The sequence below is a fragment of the Nicotiana tabacum genome, chromosome 10, assembly GCF_000715075.1.
Source record: "Nicotiana tabacum cultivar K326 chromosome 10, ASM71507v2, whole genome shotgun sequence".
NCBI classification, from domain to species: domain Eukaryota; kingdom Viridiplantae; phylum Streptophyta; class Magnoliopsida; order Solanales; family Solanaceae; genus Nicotiana; species Nicotiana tabacum.
In genome coordinates this window covers 16,646,053-16,670,342 of record NC_134089.1, presented here as the reverse complement: position 1 = coordinate 16,670,342, position 24,290 = coordinate 16,646,053, and the positions used below count along the sequence as shown (strand labels likewise).

Below are 24,290 nucleotides of genomic sequence, written 5' to 3'. Positions count from 1 at the left end.
TTGAATTGGCGAAAGTAGTATTTTAGCGATTTCCGGTTGATAGGTGAGATTTTGATCCAAGGGTCGGAATGGAATTCTGAGAGTTTCTGTAGCTTCATTATGTGATTTAGGATGTGTGTGCAAAATTTCATGTCATTCGGAGGTGATTTGGTCGGGTTTTTGATCAAATGCGTGTTTCGGAAGTTTTTGAAAAACTTAGGCTTGAATTCGATGTGAATTGATGGTTTTGATGTTTTTTGAGGTGTTTTGTTGATTGGAAAAAGTTTGAATGATGTTATGGGGTGTGTTGGCATGTTTGGTCGGGGTCACATGAGGCTCGGATAAGTTTTGGAAGAGTTTTTGGAAGATTTTTGTCGTTTTGAGCATAAGCACGTAATGATCCAAAGATCCATTTTTAGTTCTCGAGATTGAAATTTGATTTCGAGACTTTCGGAATTTTGATAATGAATTATAGGACTGATCTGAAAAGTTTGGTCCAACTTCATCAAGTCACGATTGGGTTTTTGACGCGAAACATCTGATAATTGTTTAACGAGCGAAATGGATATCGCACTGAGCGAACGAACTCCGAATTGAGTTTTGACTGAAGGGCTATGTTTGTATCATTATTTGTGACTCATAGGAACAAGAATCATCGAATTCCAAGGTCTCATGCTTGAGAAATGAATTTTTGAGAAAAATTATTTTCTGAAAATATTTAAGGAAAATTGAAATGAAATTTGATTAGAAAGTGATGATATCGGGCCCGTATTTTAGTTCCGGTGCCCGGTACAGGTCTTATATATGGTTTAAGCACTTTCTGTAAAGTTTGGTTGAAAACGGACGTCATTTGATGTGTTTCGGACTCAAAATGGAAAATTTGATGTTTTATGAAATTTGAAAGAATTCTTAGATTTTAAAGTTTAATTCATGGTATATGACGTTATTTTGGCGATTTGATCGCACGGTTAAGTTCTTAGGATGTTGTTGAGTTAGTGCATATGTTTGGTTAGGAGCCCCGAGGGCTCGGGAGTGTTTCGGAGTGATTTCGGACTTAGTAAAATTTGGAGAAAAATTGCAGAAATAGTACCTAGTGAACAGTACCCCGTGAACAGTGTCGTATACAGTAACCCCGTGAACAGTACCAGACAGAATGTTAAGTTCGGGAGATTTTCCATTTTTAATGATTTGGAGCTCGGATAAAGCGATTTTTTGGGAGATTTTCGGAGAGAACAACGGGGTAAGTATTTTTAACTTAATTTTGGTTAGATTACTCGAATATATTACAAGTTTTGGCATTAAATCCGTGAATTTAGCGGAAAAAGTTAGAAACCCTCTCGGATAGAATTGAGAATTTGAGGGTCGAAATGTTATGGGAATTTGATAATTTTGGTATGGTTAGACTCGTGGAGAGATAAGGAACCCGTTGATGTAAAAATTCCTGAATTTCGAGATGTGGGTCCGGGGCTCGAGTTCTTGCTAATTTCGAGAATTTTGATATTTTTTCGAGTGTTTTCGATTGGGTATTGTCCCTTTAGCATAATGCGACATATTCGCTGTGATTTTGAGCAGATTCGTCGCACAAGGAGACTAATTTGAGAGGCAAGGGCATAGCGAGCTAGAGCTTTGGCCAGTATGAGGTGAGTAATGAGTGTAAATGATGTCCTGAGGGATTGAAACCCCGGATTGCACATCATAGTGCTATATTGAGGTGAGACACGCACTGGATGAAGAGCGCGGGGTCCTTTACTACTAAGGATTGTGACTTGGTCCATCTCGTATTGATGATTTTACTACATATTTGAATGAAACTGATTTGTTATCATCATGATTTGGGTTGTTTGCTATATTTGGGCTTCGTGCCAATTATTTGAATCCTTCGGGAATTTTTATCACTATTTCCTCACTGTTTTGACTTATATTTAAACTCAGTCCTGCTGATGATTATTGTTTTACAAACTCAGCCACTTTTATACAGATTTGAAACTCAAATGATATTTCTAAATGATATTTTGGGCTGAGAACTACTGTTTTACAAATGCCCAAGGGCTTGTGATGATTTTCAGACTGAGTGAGGCCAAGGACCATATGTAAGGATATGCTGAGTGATATGAGGTCAAGGGCCTGAGTTACTATTTATGCCACGCGGTGGCTTGAGTGATGTGAGGAGGCTTTCAGGCCTTATGAGTGATGTGAGGAGGCTTTCAGGCCTTATGAGTGAAGTGAGGAGGCTTTCAGGCTTTATGTTATTATTGTGCTTGGGCTGTAGGAGCCCCTCCGGAGTCTGCACACTCACAGTGAGCGCGGGTACCCATGTGATTTGAGACAGTGGTAACAATGACATTGTATGATGCAATTTGGTCAGGTAATAATGACTGACCAGGACAGTGGTAACAATGACACTGTATGATGCAATTTGGTCAGGTAACAATGACTGACCAGGAATAACACTGTGAGGTCAGGTAATAATGGCTGACCACTATTCTATATGATTGCCCGAAGGGCGAGGTTTATATGTTCATTTTGCATACTCACTTGTCTTTTACTTGTTTAATTGTGGTATTTGTGCCCGAGGGGCGGATTTCTGTGCATAGCGACACTAATTGTTTTGAAATTATTTCACAACTTTTGAAAAGATCATTTTCAAAAGAGGTTTAAAACTGAGCCAAGGTATTTTCTAAAGAATTCACAGTTTCACTTATTTTTCTCAAGGAGTTTCACACTACTTCTATATAGCATGTTGATTGCTTTACGTGATTTCTTACTGCTCAGTTATTATTTACCTTTATTACTCACTGAGTTGGAGTACTCACTTTACTCCCTGCACCTCGCGTGCAGTTGTAGGTATTTGTTCACCTGGTAGCGGGTATTGGCTGCGTGGAGGCAGAGTTGTAGAGGTTTTAGTGAGGTGACTGCCAGCGTTCGCAGCACCACTGTCTTTCTATGTTATTCATTATTCTTGTTCAGTGTATTTCTAGACTGTAAAGTGGAAATTTCATTCTTATAGATGCTCGTGACTTGTGACACCCCGGTTAGGGCTATGTCGGGCTGGACTTCCGCATTATTATCTATATTTGTGTTAATTAACTGCTTTAAAAGATGAATTGGGTTAGACTGGCTGGCCTTGTCTTCAAGAGAGGGCCATCACGATCGGGTTCAGGTTTAGGGTCGTGACAGTAAGTCCCAAGGATCTTTAAATTTTACTAATTTCAAGAATTTTAAGATAGAATAAAATAAAAAATAATTGTAAAAAAATACATTAAAATCACGAAATTATAAGAAACAGTATATTTAAAATATTAATAAATTATAATTCAAGTATGAACAATACGAAAAGTATGCAATATATCATAATAAGCAAATTAGCTGCAACGTCGTTACAACTCAAATATTAAAAGTAGTGTATTCGATACGAAATCTTATACGTATTTCTTAAGGAGTAATGAATCTTGAAAGAATTTCGATATTATAATTTGATATTTTTTTTTCAAAATACTCTTTATTTAATATGCTTTCTATTTGAAAGAGAATTTATATAAAACATAATTCATAATTTAAATATGATTCTCTAGCATCATTACTTTTAAGTTTCAACAAGTTAATAAAGTGACACATAAGTCACCATACAATACCATGATAATTAATTATTTGTAAATAGTTAATAGCTAATACTGAGCTATTAAATTAATAAATATTGTATCTCGTAAACATGAAAAAATATATTTAGGAAAATAATTATAAAAAAATTATGGACTATTATATAATAAAGACATAACAAAAGTTAATAAATAAATACTTTTTCAAATGAAAGATTTATTTAAATTTACTATCATAGCAGTCTTAGCGGATAACGTGCAATAATTTTTATTGTAATTATGTCAATTAATGATTTAAGGTTAAGAAAAAATAATTTTGAATAGTTAACGATTTATTAAGAAAATTTGTGGATTTACAAGGTTAATTGCACATAGTTGCATAAAGTTCTATTAGGCGAGCCATGTACACTAGGCCTTGGACGTGTCTGGGGCCTAAGCCCCGACGGCTGAGGCATAAGTCTCACGGAACTAAACCCCACACATAAGGCCAGGGGCGTTTTACGAGTGCTCCGCCCGGGGGGAGAATCCCAATTCTGCCTTTTAAAATAGTGAGAGGGAGTAATTACACTCTTTAATTCTCAAATGAGAGGTAAGAACTGAGAATTGAATGTAATTATAAGGTAACTTTTCAGATTCTTTTTTTTCAAATATATTTTCTTTAAAAAAACTTTTCCGATAGTGAGAATCTATATTATATTAAAAGCATGAAAGCCCTTAGATAAATGTCGTTCGCCTTTTTTTCCTTTTAAAAATTGAGTTTACATTGGATAAAATAGTAATTTTGTTATTATCCTTGTGAGCACCCAATTTTTGCCCTAATGCAAATAACTCCTAAAAATATTCCAAAATAGTTTAGAAGTGTTTTAAACCATAAAAGATCATAAGAAAATATTTAATTTTTCATCTAACATTTTAGACCTTAATTGCATTTAGAATTTAATTACATGCATAACCAAATGAAAATCACAAAAAATACAAGTCATTTTTGCATTTTTAGCTTTTAATTTTAAATTAGTAATTTCCGTTGATAAATTATTTAAATCTTAGAAATAAATGTTAGGTTTAATACCACAAATTAGATTTGATTTAATGATTAATTTAGGTTCTTAATTAATTTGATTAGGATTTTTAATTGAAAAGGGAAAGAAAAACAAAGAAAAGAAATAAATAACTTGTTTGGTCTTAATTAAAATTGGGCCAAAAGCCTAATCTAATTGGCCCAATTGCCAATGGGGCATTTGCATTTATATCCGCTTTTTGTGTCACATTTTAAGTTGTGTCCGCTTTGCAAAATAAATTGCAAGCGTACCCGCCTTTTCGCATAACTTCAGCACACGGGGCTGAAGTGGCAAAGGCAATCACGTAAAACTTCAGCATTCTAGTAGTCGGGCCTGAAGTTCAGCTCTAGAGCTGAAGTTTTTGTTTTGTTACTGGCGAACTTCAGCTCTAGAGCTGAAGTTTTTGTGTTGTAATTGGGAAACTTCAGCTCTAGAGCTGAAGTTTTTGTTAATGTGCTGTATTTGTCAATTATAATTTTCTAGCTGTATTTTTGTTGTTTTGCCTTAGTTGTAGCTAGTGGCTGTTAGCTGAAGTGGACTAGAATGAGCAAATTATGTTTTTAAGAAAGCCACAAGATGCTCGATGTATGTCCTCTGAGACAAAAAAAGGAATAACGGTGCCCAAACAAACAAAAATAAGTAGAGAGGCGTACGAATATATACTGCACAAAAATCATACCAAGAAATATATATATATTTCCAAAGGGTACACGAATAATTGGCCTTACAAAAACGCTTTCCAACAGTGAGCAATCCAAAACAAATCCTACTGGTAACTTAAACTTTTTTCTAAGACTAATTTGCTGTAAATTTGGAGCAGAAGTACAACTACCAAACTGTTCAAATAAAAAAAATTCTCCTTATAACTAAAGCAGCGTTGCTTCTGGAGATAAATACCAATTTGTTTTGTAAATGGAAAAAAAAACAAAGGAGGAGAAGGCGGAGGAGAAAGAGAGCTGAAGTTATTTAAAAAGTAGGTACAAGTTAAAAAAATTTAAAAAAATATTTATAAGTTGAATAGGGGCGACCAAATAGGACGCCCCGTGCAATTTTTACATTGTCAATTCTCACCCCAAATCTGTCCAAGCCCACTACCCATATAATTCCCATAAAATGTTGAAATCCAACAGTAGTCGCAACTAGTTGAAAACCAAAGACGCCAAAGATCAAAAAATTAAATAAAAAAAAACTGAGAAAACTAATAAAAAAAACGAACAGAAGAAGACTAGGATTCAAAAGAAATTTTGAAGTCGTCTCAATTGCTCGATTATCCTGCATATTCTGGGTTTTAAGGGAGTGATTTGAACTCAAAATGGCTGCTTGATTTTGCTGCTAATCCTTGGATCTGTTTTGTTAGGCTCCAATCAGCCGATTTCTTCGCCTTTATCTGTTTTTTGGAACTGTAGACTTGCGCTCCAGGTACCCCTCTTTTCTTCTTGCTTCATGTAATGTTCATAGTATTAATTGAATATCACCTTTCGGTTATAACATCATATTTGTCTGTCAGATTTGAGACATGTTTGCTTCTTAATTGTTATTGTTTGGATCATTCGTAGAATCAAAGAATAAATCCATCTTTCGTCGCAATACATGTGAATGTTTGGCCGATGAAAGTTAGTAGCTATAATATGAATATGATTAATTGAACATGATTCTGTTGTTAAGTTTTGTTAAGTTCTGAAATCATTATGTTCTAAATCTGTTCTGGTTCTTAGATTCGTCATGTGTATATGTTAATGTAAGCCCTGTTATAAAAGGCAGAATTGGGACTTGTTCGGGTCTCGCCCCTGGGCGGAGCACTCATAAAATGCCCCTGGGCTTATGTGTGGGGCTTAGTTCCGTGAGACTTACGCCTCGGCCATCGGGGCTTACGCCCCGGTTACGCCCAACGCGCAACGTACTAGACTCGTCTAATAGAACTTTATGCAATTATATGTAACTAACCTTGTAAATCTTCAAATTTTCTTAATAAATCGTTGACTATTCAAAATTACTTTTTTCTTATTCATAAATCATTAAGTTGAGAGTATTTTATGCCATAATTAAAATAAAAGTTATTGCACGTTATCCACTAAGACTGCTATGATAGTAAATTTTAAATAAAGTTTTCATTTAAAAAATATTTATTTATTAACTTTTGTTATGTCTTTACTAAATAATAGTCCATAATTTTTTATAATTATTTTTCTAAATATTTTTTTCACGTTTACGAGATACAATACTTATTAATTTAATAGTTCAATATTAGCTAGTAACTATTTACAAATAATTAGTTATCACGGTATTTGTATGGTGAATTATGTGTCACTTTATTAACCTGTTGAAACTTAAAAATAAAAGATGCTGGAGAATTATATTGAAATTGTGAAATATGCTTTTATATAAATTCTCTTTCAAATAGAAAGCATATTAAATAAAAGGAATAGTTTAAGAAAAATATCAAATCATAATATCGAAATTCTTTCAAGATTCATTACTTTTTAAGAGTTACATATAAGATTTCGTATCAAATGCATTACTTTTGATGTTTGAGTTGCAATGACGTTTGCAGCTAATTTGCATATTACGATATATGTCATATTTTTCGTATTATTCATAGTTGAATTATACTTTATAAATATTTTAAATAGATTATTTGTAATAATTTTATGATTTTAATGTAATTTTTATAATTATTTTTTATTTTATACTATTTTAAAATTCTTGAAATTAGAAAAATTTAAAGAAGTCCCATGCCTCAGAAATTCCCGTCATTAATTAATTACACATGACTTTCCAAACAGACCCTTAATATTTGACGGAGTCCACAAATGCTCGTTTTTAACAAATTTAATGGACCAAAACTGGTCAGCAATACATTTAAGGGACCATTGGAACCTAACCCCAAAGATAAGGTACCGTGTTTTTTTTTTTCTTGACCATGTTTTGTCTTTTCTCTCCTTTATTAAATATCAATTCTTTTCAAAAAGATGCATTAAAATTTAAACGAAACTCGGGTATAGCAACTCCCAATTGGTAGACAAATCTGAAATCTGCGCCTTTTCACAGTTTTTTCAAGTTACAGAAAATATCGATCCACAGATTCTCCGTTTTAAATTCGCATTTTAACCTTCTTTGATTGTATTTTTTGGATTTAGGTTACAGTAAATTATCTTGCTAAAAGTGAAAAAAGTGAGGAGAGGAGATGGATCCGGATTCAGTGAAATCAACTCTCTCTAATTTAGCATTTGGAAATGTAATGGCTGCTGCTGCTCGTGATTACCAGAAGGTATTTGTACTTTTTCTTCCCCTCTGATTTGAATCTCTCTTATTTTATTAATTTGGATAAATAAATGGACCTGATTAGAGTAAAGTTTGGATTTTTATGTGCAGAAAATAATAAAGTTTGGATATTGTGTCCAAATAGAGCGGAATTGTTACTAAGGATTTATATAGCAAATTTCTACTAGTTTGGGATTGAGGCATAGTTTTATTGCAGTAAAATTTGGATTTTTTTGTATTCATGTGAGACAGGTGTAATTGTATGTATATTGATACTATGAATTCTTAAAATTCTATACTAATAATTCTATCCAGATATTTGTGATGTAGCATTAAATTGTTTTACTGACCACAGAGACAACTCTGCATGCACCATTCTCCTTGAGACTCAGATAATTGCTTTTCAGCAAATTAATAAAGAGGGTGCATTTGTCATGAAAGAAAATATTTTCAAATTCAGTAGAATTTACATCCTTTTTCCTACAACTAGTAAGGACTGGTATGAAACTCTTCATAATTATGGCATCCTAATGTGAAGTATACTTTTCTGGTGCCTCAAGCTTATCTAATGGAGTAATTGTATTAAAATGACACTATGAAAGCGCAACGATAGTATTTACATCAGTAGCCAAGCAACTAAGAGCTACAGGTCGTGTTTCTATTGTGTGGCTAGATTAATGCTGCCTCCGGTCTCAGGATAAAGACGTTCTTCTATGGGAAATACTGAGAATTATTTACTATGTTAATCTGTTTATTTCTATACCCCAATTACTAACCATTTAAGACCGCTATTTTGTTAATAAGCTAAGAAGAAGTCATTTAGATATAATGAGTTAAGTCAACATTTCGGGGGAGTTAGGCCTTAATCTTACTTGCTATTCCTTTGAGATAGCCTAATATTTGATATTGATAGTTAAATCATTGTTATATACCTCAAACATCCCGCAGTTTTATTTAGCGGGTATTAACTACTGATCATTGTATGCAACTTCACCCTTTAGGAAGTGTTGGCTCAAGAGAAGGCGCTAGCATCATCTTCTGTTAATGAAGACATAGATCTTGATGAACTGATGGATGTAAGTTTGCTTATCCATCGCTGTTTCTCGTTCTAGGCACATAATTTGCATGTATGTTTACTTGCTCATTGTGCTTTTAACAGGACCCTGAGCTGGAAAAGTTGCACGCAGATAGGATTGCGGCTCTCAAGGTCTGTTATTTTGTTTTGCATGCAGGTCAACACAGTTAGTGATATCTGGAGGCAAGGTGCCTTAACGTTGAACAATTGTTTGTCTTGATTCTGTTCTAAAGAAAGAAGCAGAGAAGCGAGAAGCTCTAAAAAGGCAAGGGCATGGAGAATATAGAGAGATTAGTGAAGGAGATTTTTTGGGTGAAGTTACTGGTTGTGAGAAAGTGATTTGTCACTTCTACCATCGGGAGTTCTATCGATGCAAGTAAGGAATTACTTCATGTTTTACTGTTTACTTCCCTTCCCACATAAAAGAAAAAGACATAAGAGGGGGGTTCTTTCTGGATAGCTGTTTCTGTTATTCTTTGCTGCTATTGGTGTTTGAGATAAAGCGGGAGGGAGAGAGTAATTTTCCAAGTTAGATCAATTCTGGTATATCTCATACTGTAGATTTTTAGTTTGAGTTTCTTCAGAAGTCAGTAGTGCAAGAACTTCAGTCTGTAATCTGATGCAACAAGCTTGGCACTCATAAAAGTGTTGCCTAAATTTGCATCTTGAAGGTTCCGTTTGTGACAGCTTTAACATGGTTAACTGATCATCCAAATTTTTAATTGGCCAGATTGTGAAATTCTCTTGCTTCTCTTCCTACTTCAATGCGTCGATGCTCAGCATAGAATAATCTAGCTATACATACTAGTGAAAGGGAAAAAGAGTAGGAATCTAGCTGTGTATATCCACATGCATGCATGCACAAACATAATGGTATTTGTTGCTCTTTCAGGATCATGGATAAGCATTTGAAGTCTCTCGCACCAAGACATGTTGATACAAAGTTTCTAAAGTTGGATGCGGAGGTCTGTATATCTTGAGTTTTTGTATTCTTCCTCAGATTAGTATAGTAGGAACAGTCCTGAAATTTTGTGAAGTATCTGCACCCAGAAGAAAAAGGGGGGTTGGAAAAAAAGAGGGTGTGGGTAAAATGAGGGCAAGGGGCTGGTACAAAATATTAAGGGGTGGGGGGGGGGGGTGTTAATTAATGACACATGTCATTTTGTGGTCTTTTTGGACACAAGAAATAACTCACATTAGAGTTGTTGGTGGAAAAGGGTAGTGGTAGCTCGCTTATTTGACGATAGGGTTATGGTGGAGCTCAAGTTCAAACGGAGGGTATGAATAGACCATCTTGAATACCACAGGGGCAAGTTTGAGCCTTTTCCCAAAAAGAAATCTCACAAAAGAAAGGAAGGAAAGACTGGCTCTATAACTTTTTGAGAACTGTTCATTGGATCTGATTTTCCTGTTATTTCTCATTTTATCTCGTATACTTAATGCAGAATGCTCCCTTTTTCGTTACGAAGCTGGGAATTAAAACTCTACCATGTGTCATCTTTTTCAGGTTAGTGCGGCCTGGTCTATTTAACCTTTAGGGTACTCTGCTTCGCACTGCTGTATTCTTTCTCATTTATTTTATCCATGTTTGGGTGGGGTTCTATGGTTGTTTCCAAGGCAATGTTAAGAACTTCAAAATAGCTCTTTCCTTCAAGCAAGAAGAATGAACCTAAATTCTCCTAATTTATTGGTCTAAATCTATCAAAACAGGCCCAATGCACCAAGGGAAGTAAAAGATCTGTCTGTCAGTGAATTAACTGTTTAGGGCAGGTTGGCCAGCAGTTAACATTTGTAGCGGGCATAACAGTCTTAATTGTTTCAGGTCTTGGATTTGATTAGGCAGGGGAGCTACCCTCTTTTACTGTAAATTAGACGAGGGAGCTATCACGATCTTCACAAACATAGTTTAAAGTCACTTGTAGCTTCATCAAAACAGTGGATAAAGGGAAGGGGTACACTCTAGCAATCTTATTTATGGTTCCAGTCCTAAACTTCCTGAAATTCATACACATACATGTGAACGTAAGCATCAACACATCCTAGGTGTGTGGTTAATCGTACTCTTTCTTTTTCAGATGATGTCATTTCCTTTTGTTCTACACCTGAAGAATTTTGCTTTTCAGGAATGGAATAGCTTCAGATAGGCTGGTTGGTTTTCAAGATTTGGGCGGAAAAGATGATTTCAGCACGAGGACTCTGGAGGGTCTTCTGTTAAAGAAAGGTAATGCTTTTTAATTGATGATTCCTATCGATCGATAGCTTATTGCAGTTACTAAACCATCTTCGGTGCAGGAATCATCAAAGAGAATAAGGAAGAAGAAGATGATGAAGATTCATATGGTGAAAGAAATAAGACAGTGAGATCGTCAATCAATCCAGATTCTGATTCAGACTGATGAGTTATTAGTGGTCACCAGTTTTGAATCAAATGACTATTCGTCAGCCTTGAATGCATTCGTATCCAAATTTTCTTGGTAATTTATTCACCGTATAACAAAAAGTTCCAAATCGTAAAACTATTAAGTGCTGCGTATGTAAGCGCATTATCCCTCTTTGAAGCTTTCATGTCATACCCTAATCTTTTCAAAAGCTCTACGTGATCTGCTTTAATTTTTTTTGGAATTAAATATTTGCTTAATTCCATTCATATTGAGCATTAATATTTCTATAAATGGATGTCCAGTATTATCAACAAACTCTGCTCTCCTCCGTATATTCCTTTCTCCACTTCTTTCATATCTTTATATTCCTACCAAATCTCTCTTCTTATAAAAGTTGTTTTGAAAGAAATCTCTAATTAGCCTTATTGTCTCTGTTGATGCATAGATGTGGTGCTTTGATTCTTGATGTTCGAGATTATGTCTCCAGTAATCAGTGAAGTTCTTCTGTCTGATTTTACCATTAACTCAACTCTGCAACGTCGTACTCACTTAGTTCAATCCTTCTCAGTCGTCTTCCTCTACTGGTTCTACGTGTTTTCATGAAACAGTAAACCTGAGATTCCTTCTTCTTACTCATTAAACTTCATTCAAGATCCCAACCCTTTGACTACATTTCAGTTGTTATTTACCTTTTGTAGCAGGGTACTTTTGTTTTCCACGAACAATTACTTATAGTTGTCTTTTGTAAAAAGATATAATGGTGTAAAAATCCTTTTTATACAAGGTAAAGTCTAATTTTGGTACTATGATATATAAGAATATTCTAATTTTGGTACTATGATATTATAAAACGATTGGTCGTTAAGTAATCCGTTTTATACAAGGTAAAGTCTATTCTTATTCAAGTGGAACATCTTCAGGTTCATTAAACCATGTTAATCAGCTTGTCATGGCTTCTAATGATGAGCCAGATCATTTGGTCGTTATAAAAACATTTAGAATGATAAATGGATTTCAAGAAAAAGGAAAATGAGAGTTTAAACGGGGTTTTCTCTTTATTCTCCAATTCTTTTTTATTTCTATGCTTCTTTTCTTTTTCTTTTTTCCTTTTCCTTTTTCTCGTTTTCTTCTTATTTTTTTATTTTTCCTATTCTAATTTCATTTAACTTTTTTTTATATTCTTTTTCTCTTCATAATCTAATTTCATTTACTATTTTTACTATTTTTTATTATTTTTTTATATTATTACTAAAGAAAAATCAAATTGTGTACCAATTAAATGTAGCTAATACAATCAAAAAAATATTAACTAACATTTGATACCGGTATAGTATATAGTTATACCAATAGGGTATACAATTGTACGCAAAGAGTTAAAAAAATTTAATTCGATTATTAAAGTGAAATAATATCAGTTGTCAATAACAATTTTAAAAAATTAAAAGGATCTAATTGTAAGAGTATACCGTTACATTATATAACATACTATAATATTTTTTTTTTTACTTTTTTTGCATTTCCAATTTGCCTCTCACGTTGGGTAAAAGCTTAAAGCAAATTAAAAGAGAAAAGGCAAGTGAATTTACGGGTAATAAGTATATTGTATACTATTATTGTATATTGTATACTATTACAATATATTGTTACAGTATATTGCATATTATTACAGTATATTATAACAATATATTGTATACTATAATAGTATACTGTTGCAGTATAACTATATACTCCTATAGTATATTGTATATTGTAGCGGTATATTGTTGGGTAACTGTGTTCTTCTTCGATTATTACAATATATCGCTTTTGCAGTATATTGTAACTATAATAGTATACTGTTGCAATATAGGTATATACTCCTACAACATATTGTATACCGTAGCGGTAAATTGTAGCGTGTTCTTCGATTTTCAACTGAAAATTTTGATCTCAATCACCTCAAATCAGCTCCAAATGCTATCAAATTTCAGTATGAACTTCTAGAAGATACTATAAGCAATATTTAATAGCACCCACTTTGAATCAAACAAGAAATCTTCCAAAATAAAATTGACCTTCAAGCCCAACAATGGTGGATGTTCAAATACACATATTGGTGGATTTCAAGTTTCCGTGAGGAATATCATCATTCTGGAGGCCTTCATGCATGAAAGCTAAGGCCTTAGCTACAGTTGCTGCAATTCCTAATCTGCTTATTGCCCAATCGAAAATTTGGTTGCCCTGGGATGCTGAAATGGACAGTTATATGCAGTAACTTTACCTTTCCATATTCATTTTCTATGTATGATGTACAAACTTGTTACCGAATTATTTTTTATATAGGAAAAAAGCCGATGGGTATAAAGTGAGAAAGGTAAAATGAGGAAGAAGAAGAAAAAAGGCGGGTAAATAGTTTGGGAAGCAAAGATAGGAGTAGTAAATCGTTTGGGTATAGGCATTAAAGGGTAAATAGTTTGAAATTAATGGGTATAAAGTGAGATTTTCTCTTAAGATAATAGAAGATCCATTACTGTGTGTAAATTGAGGAATGGGCCTTCATCGCTTTTTACAATATTAAAATTTAAAAAAAAAAATCTTTTTTAAATCTCTTATAGATTTCTTATGTGTTAAATCAAATCTCTGGTACGTAAAAAAAAAGAGATATGGTTATAAAACTAAAAATAAATTTGTAATGATCCACAAAACTATTTGACCTGCATAAATTAAATAACTGCAATTCTCTTTTGTTGTAAGATAACGACTCTTTTGGGATGTTGCTCTATTTCATTTTCATTAGACTTTCTATTGGGTGTTCAAGATTACTCTGAATTTATTAATTTATTTTGCTAAATAATTCACATGCTTTTATTTCCCTACTTGGTTTCGCTTACGCAATCCTTCACTACAGTGGCCTTTGATAAATAGAAAATATAATCGTTATGTACAATTTGTAAAATATTTGGTTGGTGGAAAATTGGCGGTGAAGTTTCTTTCATTCAGTTAATAAAAGGTGTCGAAGGCTGTTGGGCATGCATAAATTGAAATATCAGGCTTGAATTATTGGCAAAAATGAGTTTTTAATATATGATGATATTATATAGTAATACAAAACAAACTAAACCTAACTTATAGTTAAAGAAACACTAGATAAAACAACGTTTCTAGCCTACAGACAGAGGCTCCTCCTCCTCTTTACTCACACTACCCAAATTCTAGCTCGAAACAATGCCAAACCACTCTATTGACAACCAACCAATAACTTCAATTCCACCAAAACCACCTGATATTGAAATTATCCTTCTCAACCAATAATACTGCAAATAACTCGTATAAGGATAAACTACTTGGGAAAATCCCAAACACACTTGAAGACCTGACTAACTCCAATTGCTCCCCCTCACCTATGGAAATGCAACAAACTCCAAATCCACAGTGTCCTCAAAGCGGAGAGGAAAGCTTCATAAAACAAATAATCCTAACGGATCAAGACATTGAACGCATTTATGAACCCTGAAAATTTTCAGTTATAATCAAAATTAATAGGGAAAAGAGTTCTCCATTATTACCTAAAAACAAAAGTACAAGCCCTTTGGATACCAACGGAAAATTTTTCCCTGATAGACCTTGGCGAAGACTACTACACGGCTAAATTCAACAAAGAAGAAAATGCTAGGAAAGCACTCCAAAACGGACCATAGTTCATCAATGGTTTCTTCCTATCAGTTCAAAAATGGACTCCCAACTTTGTAGCTACACGAGCAAGTCAGAGTTTATTTGGGTCCGACTGCCACAACTTCCAACTGAATTTTATGATGGAATCATACTTATAAAGATTGAAAATGCTATTGGAAACCTACTAAAATTTGATGCATGCACATCTTCTACCATTAGAGGCCGCTATGAAAGGTTATGTGTACAATTACCATTGGAACAAAAAGTCCAATCACATATCTTAATTGGATCACACAAGCAAGTTATATTATATGAAGGTGATAATATTTTATGCAAATTATGTGGCTGCCTGGGACACTCTTCCTTAAAGTGTCCCCACCCAATTACACAAAGCCCACAATTGGCCAATGGTGAAGAAAAAAAACTCAGCATCCACTGAAGCTATCAATGGAGAGTGGCGGACGGTCTCATTCCCCAAGAATAAATCCAAGCGGGCAGGTAGGAGCTACAACAAGCAAAATCCCAGGTATAAACGTCAGAATTTTTGATGCATCAACAGGTAAGTTCCTTAATACTCAGCAACTGAAATATGTTGATAAAAATTCTATCATCCATCAAACACCTGAAAGTACAAAAAATCTAATAAATCCAACGTGAAAATAGTTAGGTAATAATCATACTTTCCTTATTATTAACAATAACATTAACAATAATTTTAATAAGTTAAGTAAAGAGCAGACGAATTCCCCACAAACCAGTGGTAAAGGGAATACCATCATACTCTTGCATGGGAATAATCTTCCAACGAGGACAAGTGGAAAAAATGTGTCCTCCAATGATACAACTTCTACTACTAGCGTCCAAATTATTATTCCTACTAAACTAGGGCCCAATGACACTACCGACGACCCTTCTCTTTCTAATACAAACCCCCCTAAGATACTACACCACAGTAAACCCTCCCCATTAATCATAACCCTCTAGGAAACCCCCTAATACAATTTGCATGATGATAATTAACCACCCTAACAAAGAACACTTGGCAAAAAGAAATCAACAAATGTCGGACGTGATATCCACAAGGGATCTTGTTAAAATTCATACGCAAGAACCCTCTTCATCCATGTAAATAGACCCCATCATTGCAAAACTCCCAACTCCGCCATCAGAATCCATATCTACTAGCCTATAAACTTTTATATTAAACCACCATATCTCCCACCATGCCTCAAACACCATTCACCTTGAGAAGGAGATACAGGCTTGTTCAACTCTAACGCCTCCAACGACCATACCCAATGGACAACCTACAACCATTACCACCCCAATTCCCAGCTCAACCGGTGATTTATGCTCAACCACCAAGCCCACCCAACCACAATCCTGGATCGAGTTTGGCCTAATGGGCCATGCGATCTCCTTCAACCTACAAATCAACGGGTAGGACTCAGTCCTCATTATCCAAAATACAAACTACCTAGACCAGTTAATTTCAGAAGGCATGCATCTTGCCGTGACCAACTACATCAATCATATGTGGATGAGCAACATCTTACAACCATTAGCCCCCTCGATGAATCAAAATTTAGCCAACAACATGTAGGAGATGTGGAATATACTGGGCAATCACAACACCGTGATGCCCCAAAACATTCCTCTCAACTTACCCTTCTTTGCACTAGAGGAAATGTCCATAATGAATACCATATTCACCCGATAGGTTGTGTCACGAACTCCAACACAACAAGCTCCTCATTAGAACTCCCCAATGCATATGCACAACAGATGGACATGCAAAACCAGGAGGAAATCAAGAGGATGAGGAGGAAGAAGCACTTCCATATCATGGAGAACCCAGGGTGGCATTCTCAAACTTAAGCGAGGTAAAAATATTAATTTTCAAGGAATAGCTAGACAAGAAGTGTATCATCAGTTGTCCCCTAACATTGTTCAAATGCTCGATAGACATAAGGCCTCCACATAATCCAACAATAGGAAAGAATGTAATAATTCTAGTTCCCTCCCACAAAAGGAACAATGCAACAATAATGAGGGAGAACAACCAAAACCACCCCAACCCATTAATTATGAATCAACCAATTAACTTTATAATCTGGAATGTTCGAGGTGCAAACAATGCAAACTTTAGAAGAAACTTTAGAGAAATTATGGACACACATATGCCTAGTATGGTAACCCTGCTAGAAACAAGAATGGCAAACCATATTTCAATCTTGGAGAAGTTCAACTTTACAGAAATGATTGAGGTTCCGACGGAGGGTCAATCTGGAGGTTTGGTGATCTTATGGAACCATGTAAGAGTTGTGTTAACAACTTCACCAGAAGTGTAACGACCCAACCGGTTGCTTTGAGTAATTGCATTTCGCTCGGTTGTTTGAGGGCATGAGTATCTCCGTATGATGTATTATGACTTATGTGAATCGTCGGTTTTGGTTTTCAGGTTATTCGGAATTGATTTAGAAGAATGATTCTCAACTAGAAGCTTCAAATTGGAAAAGTTTGACAAAGTTTGACTTTTTAGTATTTGACCTTGGATTAGATTTTTGATGATTCCTTTAGCTCCGTTGGGTGATTTTGGACTTAGAAGCGCATCCGGATTTTGATTTGGAGGTCCGTAGTGGAATTTGGCTTGAAATGGCGAAAGTTGAAATTTTGGAAAGTTTGACCGTGAGTGGACTTTTTGATATCGAGGTCGGATTCCGATTCCGGAAATGGAAATAGGTACATAATTTCAAATGTGACTTGGGTGCAAAAATTGAGGTCAATCTGACGTGATTTAATAGGTTTCGGCATTGGTTGTGGAAGTTGAAGTTTCAAAGTTCAATGATTTCGAATTGAGGTGTGAATCGTTGTTTCGATACTGTTATGTGTGTTTTGAGGCCTCAAGTAGGTATTTGTGATGTTATGTGACTTTTTGGTATGTTTGAATGTGATCCCGAGGGGCTCGGGTGAGTTTCAGATGGGTTTCGGAACATTTTCCTTCTTGATTTCACTGTTGGTAGCTGCTGTTTGCTGGTGTTTCAAACCTTCTTCACGATCGCAAAAATTGGCATGCAATCGCGTAGAGTATCAGGGGAGTTGGCCTTTTCCCTTTATCGCATTCACGAGCCTTTGTGAGGTCTGGGCATTGCATTCGCGCCCTTATGTATGCGTTCACGTAGGGCAGAGATGAGAAGCTGGGGAGTATCCCTTCGCGTTCACGAAGTAGCTTACGCGATCGTGTAAGGAGGAGCTGTTGTGAGTCGCGTTCGCTAGGGCCATGCCGCAAATGCGTAGAGAATTTTTGGTAGCTGGTATTTTTATTCATCGCAAACGCAAGCGTTGTCCCGCGTTCGCGAAAGAGAAGGTCTGGGCAGATTATAAATTACTTTATTTCGAGGGTTTCAGCCATTTTTGCATTTTGGGAGCTATGGAGCTCGAATTGAGGCGATTCTTGAAGCAATTTTTACCATATGAATTGGGGTAAGTGTTCGCTACTCGGTTTTGGTTATGTTCCATGAATCTATCTTCGATTTTTGTAATTGGTTGATGAATTTTAAAGAGGAAATTGGAGGTTTTGGCCTAAAGTTTCATAATATGAATTTTTCAGTTTTGAACACCGATTTGGAGTCGGATTTGAGTGAAACTAATATGGTTGGACTCATAATTGAATAGGTTATCAGATTTTGTGAGTTTTGTCGAGTTTCAAGGCGTGGTTCCGAGTGTGATTTTTGGCCAGATTTGGGATTTGACTTTAGATTCGATCTTTATCATTTGTAATTGTTTCCTTGGGCTTCATCTGATGTATTTGAGTTGTTTTAGCTAGTTTTGAGCCGTTCGGAGGTCGCTACAAGCGTGATAGAGTTCTTGGAGCATCAGTTGGCTTGCTCGGTGTCAGAATCGGCTTGTTTAAAATAAGTAACTCTTCTAAACTTAGTGATGAAGGTATGAAACCTCAAATTACGTGCTATGTGATTGATGTTGAGGTAACTCACATGCTAGGTGATGGGTCTGTGGGCGTGCACACTGTGAATGTGACTCTGTTATTTCCAAGGCACTGATAGTCTAAACTATTGTAAACTCCTTGACCTAGGGTTTAAAGGTTGAAAATTTACTTGGTCAAACCATATAAGAAAAGGTAAAGGTTTAATTATGGAACGTTTAGATAGAGTTTATGCTAATATCGATTGGTTGGAATAATACTTGGAAGCCTCAATAGTCCATTTACGTAAAACACACTCTGACCATAATCTTATACTTATTTGTCTAAAAAATAATACTGCTTACATAGATAAATCCTTCCGACTAGAATCAATTTGGTGCTCACACCCTGACTTCATAAATATAGTAAAAAGAAATTGGGATAATAATGACCTCCTAACAGCCACAAGCTCATTTGAGGACGAAATTAGGGTCTGGAGTAGAGAGGCCTGGTAACATCCATAGACAGAAAAATCAACTCCTTGCAAGACTTGGAGGAATACAAAACATCCCTAATTATAACACTAGTCTATTCCTACAACAGTTAGAAATTACTTTACAACAAAAATTTAATGAAATTCTCAAGTTGGAAGAAGATTATTGAAAACTAAAATCTAGAGTCATGTGGATGAATGATGGAGACATAAACACAAAGTTTTTTTTGCATCCTATCAAAAGTTATATTCTCAGTTAGCTGAAGATGCGTCATATTCTGCCTAATCACCTCTCCCCAATCCTTCTTTGGCCTTCCTCTCCCTCTCCTATGGTCCACCATGTCCAACCTCTCACACATCCTCACAGGAGCATCGGGATATCTTCTCTTCACATGCTCGAACCATCTCAATCTAATTTAACCAATTTATAAGCCTTGCCAAACATCTTCTGTACTAAACTTTTTCCATGACACGTCAGCTTATTTTTCAAAACCAATAACTTTGGTTTAATGGTAAAGTGTGCAATGCATGATATTGTATGGGTCCAAATTTGTCAACCACGACGGCAGATAAGCAAGACATGGAACGAGGTCACCACAACACAACGACTGATGGTCGTTGTGACAAAAGATGATGACCACGAGCGGTCAGTCAAAATAAGATAGTAACGGTAGTTTTAACTTAGAAAGAGAGAGGAAGAATATGCCTTTTGGATATTCTCTATGTTGTATGTTTTAGGGTTTTTGGGGAAAATGTTCCATATAAATAGGAAGAGTTAGTAAATAAGAAGGGGCTGCCATCTGAAAAAGAGAGAGAATGAATTGTAAAAAAGGGAGAATATATGAAAGATTTGTACTATTGGATTTACTCAGGCACATGTTATTTAACTCTCATCCATAAATCTGAAGATTCCACACTCATATCTGTTGCATATCATTTTGCATCATCAGAAAGAGGAGGTGCTCAATCACACAATCATTGGATGACAACCCCTTTATTCTATTGTACTTTTAGGATATTATATATTTCCCTGATCATAACGCATTGAGCTTACCACTTAACACTCCTATATTGCTCTCAATACATCAAAATATCATTCCATCTAGTCTAGAGATTATTGAGTTCCACTGATATTCACCCCATTAATTTGTTACTAATTAGTTTAGCATTTATTTGTTCAAACAATTTGGCGCCGTCTGTGGGGAGTTTTTTAGTTAAAACTATAGTTCTTTCTAGATCATAAAAAAAACACATCTCTTCCTCGTTTGCCCCCACTAACAATGGCAGAAAAAGGAGATGCGAGGTTGAAAACGATAGCAGGTGTCACTACCAACATCTTGAACACAATCAACGAAGATGGCAGGGAAATCGATAAAAACGCGACACCGAATGCAACACCCAGGCTGAGTGCTTCGCCTCCCCCCTCGCGAGGCGTGACTGTTTCACTTGAATAGGGAGCCTCCACGTTAACAACAGAGGAAGAACCACTGGCAATAAAAATACTACTTGAAGAGTGGCTAACGAGCACTCTGAACAACATACTCGATAAACCCGTCCAAAGGGAGAATAGAGATACTACACTCATAGACATCACGACAACCACTGGAGAACAGGACGCCCCCTGAACAGTTAACACTCATGCCACTATTGATACAGGTAATGACGTACTCATAGCCATTCTGAAGAAAATGGAAGAAATGGAAAACAAAAACAAGGCACTCCATGTAATATCAAGAAAGGGTCGACAAAATACCAGGCGCCTCAAAGCTATTACCAAACCGAGACGCTGGTCGATTCGTCGAACAACCGTACAGCGAAGGAGTATCCCCCCATGCCATCCCAAAAACCTTCAAAATGCCACCATATCTGAAGATATACGATGGCACGACAGATCTAGAAAATCATATCGTCCACTATGCCATAACGGTGAAGGGCAATGACCTTTCAAAGGAGCAAGTACCGTTAGTACTACTAAAAAAAATCGACGAAACCCTAACAGGAGGAGCCCTAACCTGGTACTCATAACTGCATGCGCGGTCAATAGCGACGTTCAAGGAAATGGCGGATAAGTTTGTCACCGCTCATGTAGAGGCTAAAAAGGCGGAAGCCGGGGTAAATGTTGTATTCACCGTTAGGAAATCGCCTGGTGAGGGACTCGGGGACTTTCTCGCCCAGTTTAACAGGGTGAGAATGAGCCTACCAAACGTATCAGTGGGGATGGAGGTAGCGGCTTTCCAGAATGGGTTGAGCAGGAACGGCTCAAGAGTAACAAGAAAACTACTGATCGGACTCATGAAATATCCCCCTACCACCTGGGAAGAGATCCACAATGTCTACTGCGCCGAAGTAAGAGCCGACGAGGACGACCTCAATGGTCTGATCCAACGGATGACGTCAGTTCAAGCAGAATCAAGGAAGGAGCGTTGTAACGACAGTTGAAGGGATCAATTGGGTCCCCGCCTCGGCCGGGAAAGACATCATCCCTACATTTGAACAGTCATCCCACCACCACCTCGACACATGGATGGGCCACCACGTCACCCAGGCACTCAGCAAAATGAAAAAGGTATGCCTCCACTCTTATATGCTCACAATTTTTGTGTTTCCCCTTCAGAAATAGTGTACGCGCTAGAAAAGCTCGGGACAAAGGAATAATAGCCATAAAATATGAAATCCAATCCAAATACTTGGAAGTCGAACGCTCTCTGTGAATTTCACCAGGAGCGGGGCCACAAGATCAAAAATTGCATAGGTCTGTGGCAGGAGGTACTGAGAATGCTGAACCAGGGACACCTGAGGGAACTAATGAGCGACCGAGGGCTCCAAAGCCTCCCCCCCACGCTCGAACCAATCGACCATGTGAAATTCACCACTACACACAAACTCAAGCGGTCGATCACTCACGAACGGTATGATGACCTCAAAGATAGTATCGTCTTCGATAAGTCAGATACCGACGGTTTGTCTTTCCCTCATTACGATGCTCTTGTTATTACTTTACGTATTTCAGATACTGATGTGAAAAGAATAATGGTGGATGACGGAAGCAACGCATGTATTATCCACCCTCGGGTCCTCGCACAGATGAGGCACGGAGATAAGATAATACCATGTTGCGTAACACTAAAGGGTTTTAATAATGCAATCGAGCAAACTTTTGGAGAAATAATGCTACCCGTTCTAGCCGGAGGGGTTACCTTAGAAATAACATTTCATATCATGAACCAAGACACAACCTACAACACCATTATAGGGCGGCCGTGGATACACGCCATGAGGGCTATCCCGTCAAGACTCTATCAAATAATCAAGTTCCCTACCCCATGTGAAATATTCAGCATCCGAGGCGAACAACGTACTACGCAAGAATGCTACCACATCGCTAAAGATTGCACACACACCCAACAACTAAAGAAGACAAACACAGAAGCATAACAATTAGCAATGTCGGAAACCAAATCCGACGCACAGACAGATGTTATCAAGGATCGCAACATCGTGGAAGCCATTAAGTCAACAATATAAGACCTTGATCCCGTCCAACTAGATAACAACGACGGCACAAAGAAGGCTTATATCAGACACAATATCTCGGAACCAGGTATTTTTCATAAATTCTTAACTGACAATGTTGACTTGTTTGCCTTCTCCTATTCAGATATGCTAGGCATTCCAAAAGACATCACTACGCATAAGCTAAATGTCGACCCGTTCTATCCACCGGTGCGGCAAATAAGGAGAAAATGCTGCAATCAACGAGGTCGTTAGCATTGAAGTTGATAAGCTTCTCGCCAACGGTTCTATCCGAGAATCAAAATATCCCTAATGGGTCGCAAATGTGGTCATGGTAAAGAAGAAAAACGGGAAATGGTGGATGTGCGTTGACTTCATGGACCTGAACAAGGCATGCCCGAAAGACTCTTTCCCACTGCCTCATATCGACCAACTCATCGACGCAACAACAGGAAACGAACTGCTGATCTTTTTGGATTCCTACTCGAGTTACAACCAAATCCTCATGGAGGAGGAAGACCAGGAGAAAACCACTTTCATCACCCATCAGGGAACATATTGTTAAAAAGTCATGCCATTCGGGCTAAAGAATGCAGGGGCCACGTATCAAAGGTTGGTCACCAAAATGTTCAAAGAACAACTAATCAAACTGATGGAGGTTTACATCGACGACATGATGGTCAAATCCAAAAGGAAAGAGGACCACATTGACCACCTTACAGAGGCCTTCAGCATATTAAGATGATATGGAATGAAGCTAAATCCTGAAAAGTGCGCCTTCGGTGTAACCTCAGGCAAATTCCTCGATTTATTGGTATCATAAAGAGGCATCGAGGTCAATCTAGACCAGATCAAGGCCATTAAAGGAATACCCAAAATATTAACCAGCAAAAAATAGGTACAAAAACTAATGGCCCGGATAGCCGCCCTATCGAGGTTCATCTCGCGGTCATCCGATAGATGCCATAAATTTTTTAATGTGGTGAAGAAAGACAACGGGCTCCAGTGGAATTCAGATTGCATCGAGGCCCTAAGAAAATTAAAAGCATACTTGTCCTCGCCGCCACTACTTGCTAAGGCAGATCCCGACGTATGCCTCCTGATCTACCTAGCCGTCTCAGAAGTCGCGGTAAGTGCAGTTTTGGTCCGTGAAAACAAAGGTACGCAATATCCGATTTATTATATCAGCAAAACCTTGGTTGACGCCGAAACAAGGTATCCCCACCTCGAAAAATTGGCTCTGGCGTTGGTCATAGCTTCACGTAAGCTTAGACCATATTTTCAATATCACCCCATATCAGTGGTGACGACCTTCCCCCTCAGAAGCATCCTGCACAAACCCGAACTATCAGGAAGGTTGG

General features: G+C 36.8%; 1 protein-coding gene across 3 annotated transcripts; it reads left to right on the top strand.

Annotated features, from left to right (window-relative positions):
• Positions 1–5,797: 5,797 nt before the first annotated feature.
• On the top strand, positions 5,798–12,154 carry LOC107826735 (thioredoxin domain-containing protein PLP3B). 3 transcript variants are annotated; one of them, XM_016653760.2, is made up of 9 exons: positions 5,798–6,052; positions 7,771–7,901; positions 8,896–8,970; positions 9,054–9,101; positions 9,203–9,345; positions 9,862–9,934; positions 10,415–10,476; positions 11,093–11,190; positions 11,262–11,564. In XM_016653760.2, exons 2-9 carry the CDS (start codon positions 7,818–7,820, stop codon positions 11,363–11,365), a joined length of 687 nt encoding a protein of 228 aa, XP_016509246.1. In that variant the 5' UTR covers positions 5,798–6,052; positions 7,771–7,817; the 3' UTR covers positions 11,366–11,564. The 3 variants fall into 3 exon arrangements, 2 of the variants coding, with proteins under 2 accessions (XP_016509246.1, XP_075078732.1); XR_001657346.2 differs by lacking the exon at positions 5,798–6,052 and adding an exon at positions 11,796–12,154 and having other exon boundaries at positions 7,602–7,901; positions 11,262–11,443; XM_075222631.1 differs by lacking the exon at positions 5,798–6,052 and having other exon boundaries at positions 7,602–7,901.
• Positions 12,155–24,290: the final 12,136 nt, after the last annotated feature.

Excerpts from the sequence above, each read along its gene's own strand:
- LOC107826735 (XM_016653760.2), top strand. The coding sequence starts at position 7,818 with ATGGATCCGGATTCAGTGAAATCAACTCTCTCTAATTTAGCATTTGGA. Across the intron at positions 9,346-9,861 it reads CGGGAGTTCTATCGATGCAA|GATCATGGATAAGCATTTGA; the intron begins GTAAGGAATTAC and ends TTGCTCTTTCAG. Across the intron at positions 10,477-11,092 it reads CCATGTGTCATCTTTTTCAG|GAATGGAATAGCTTCAGATA; the intron begins GTTAGTGCGGCC and ends TTTGCTTTTCAG.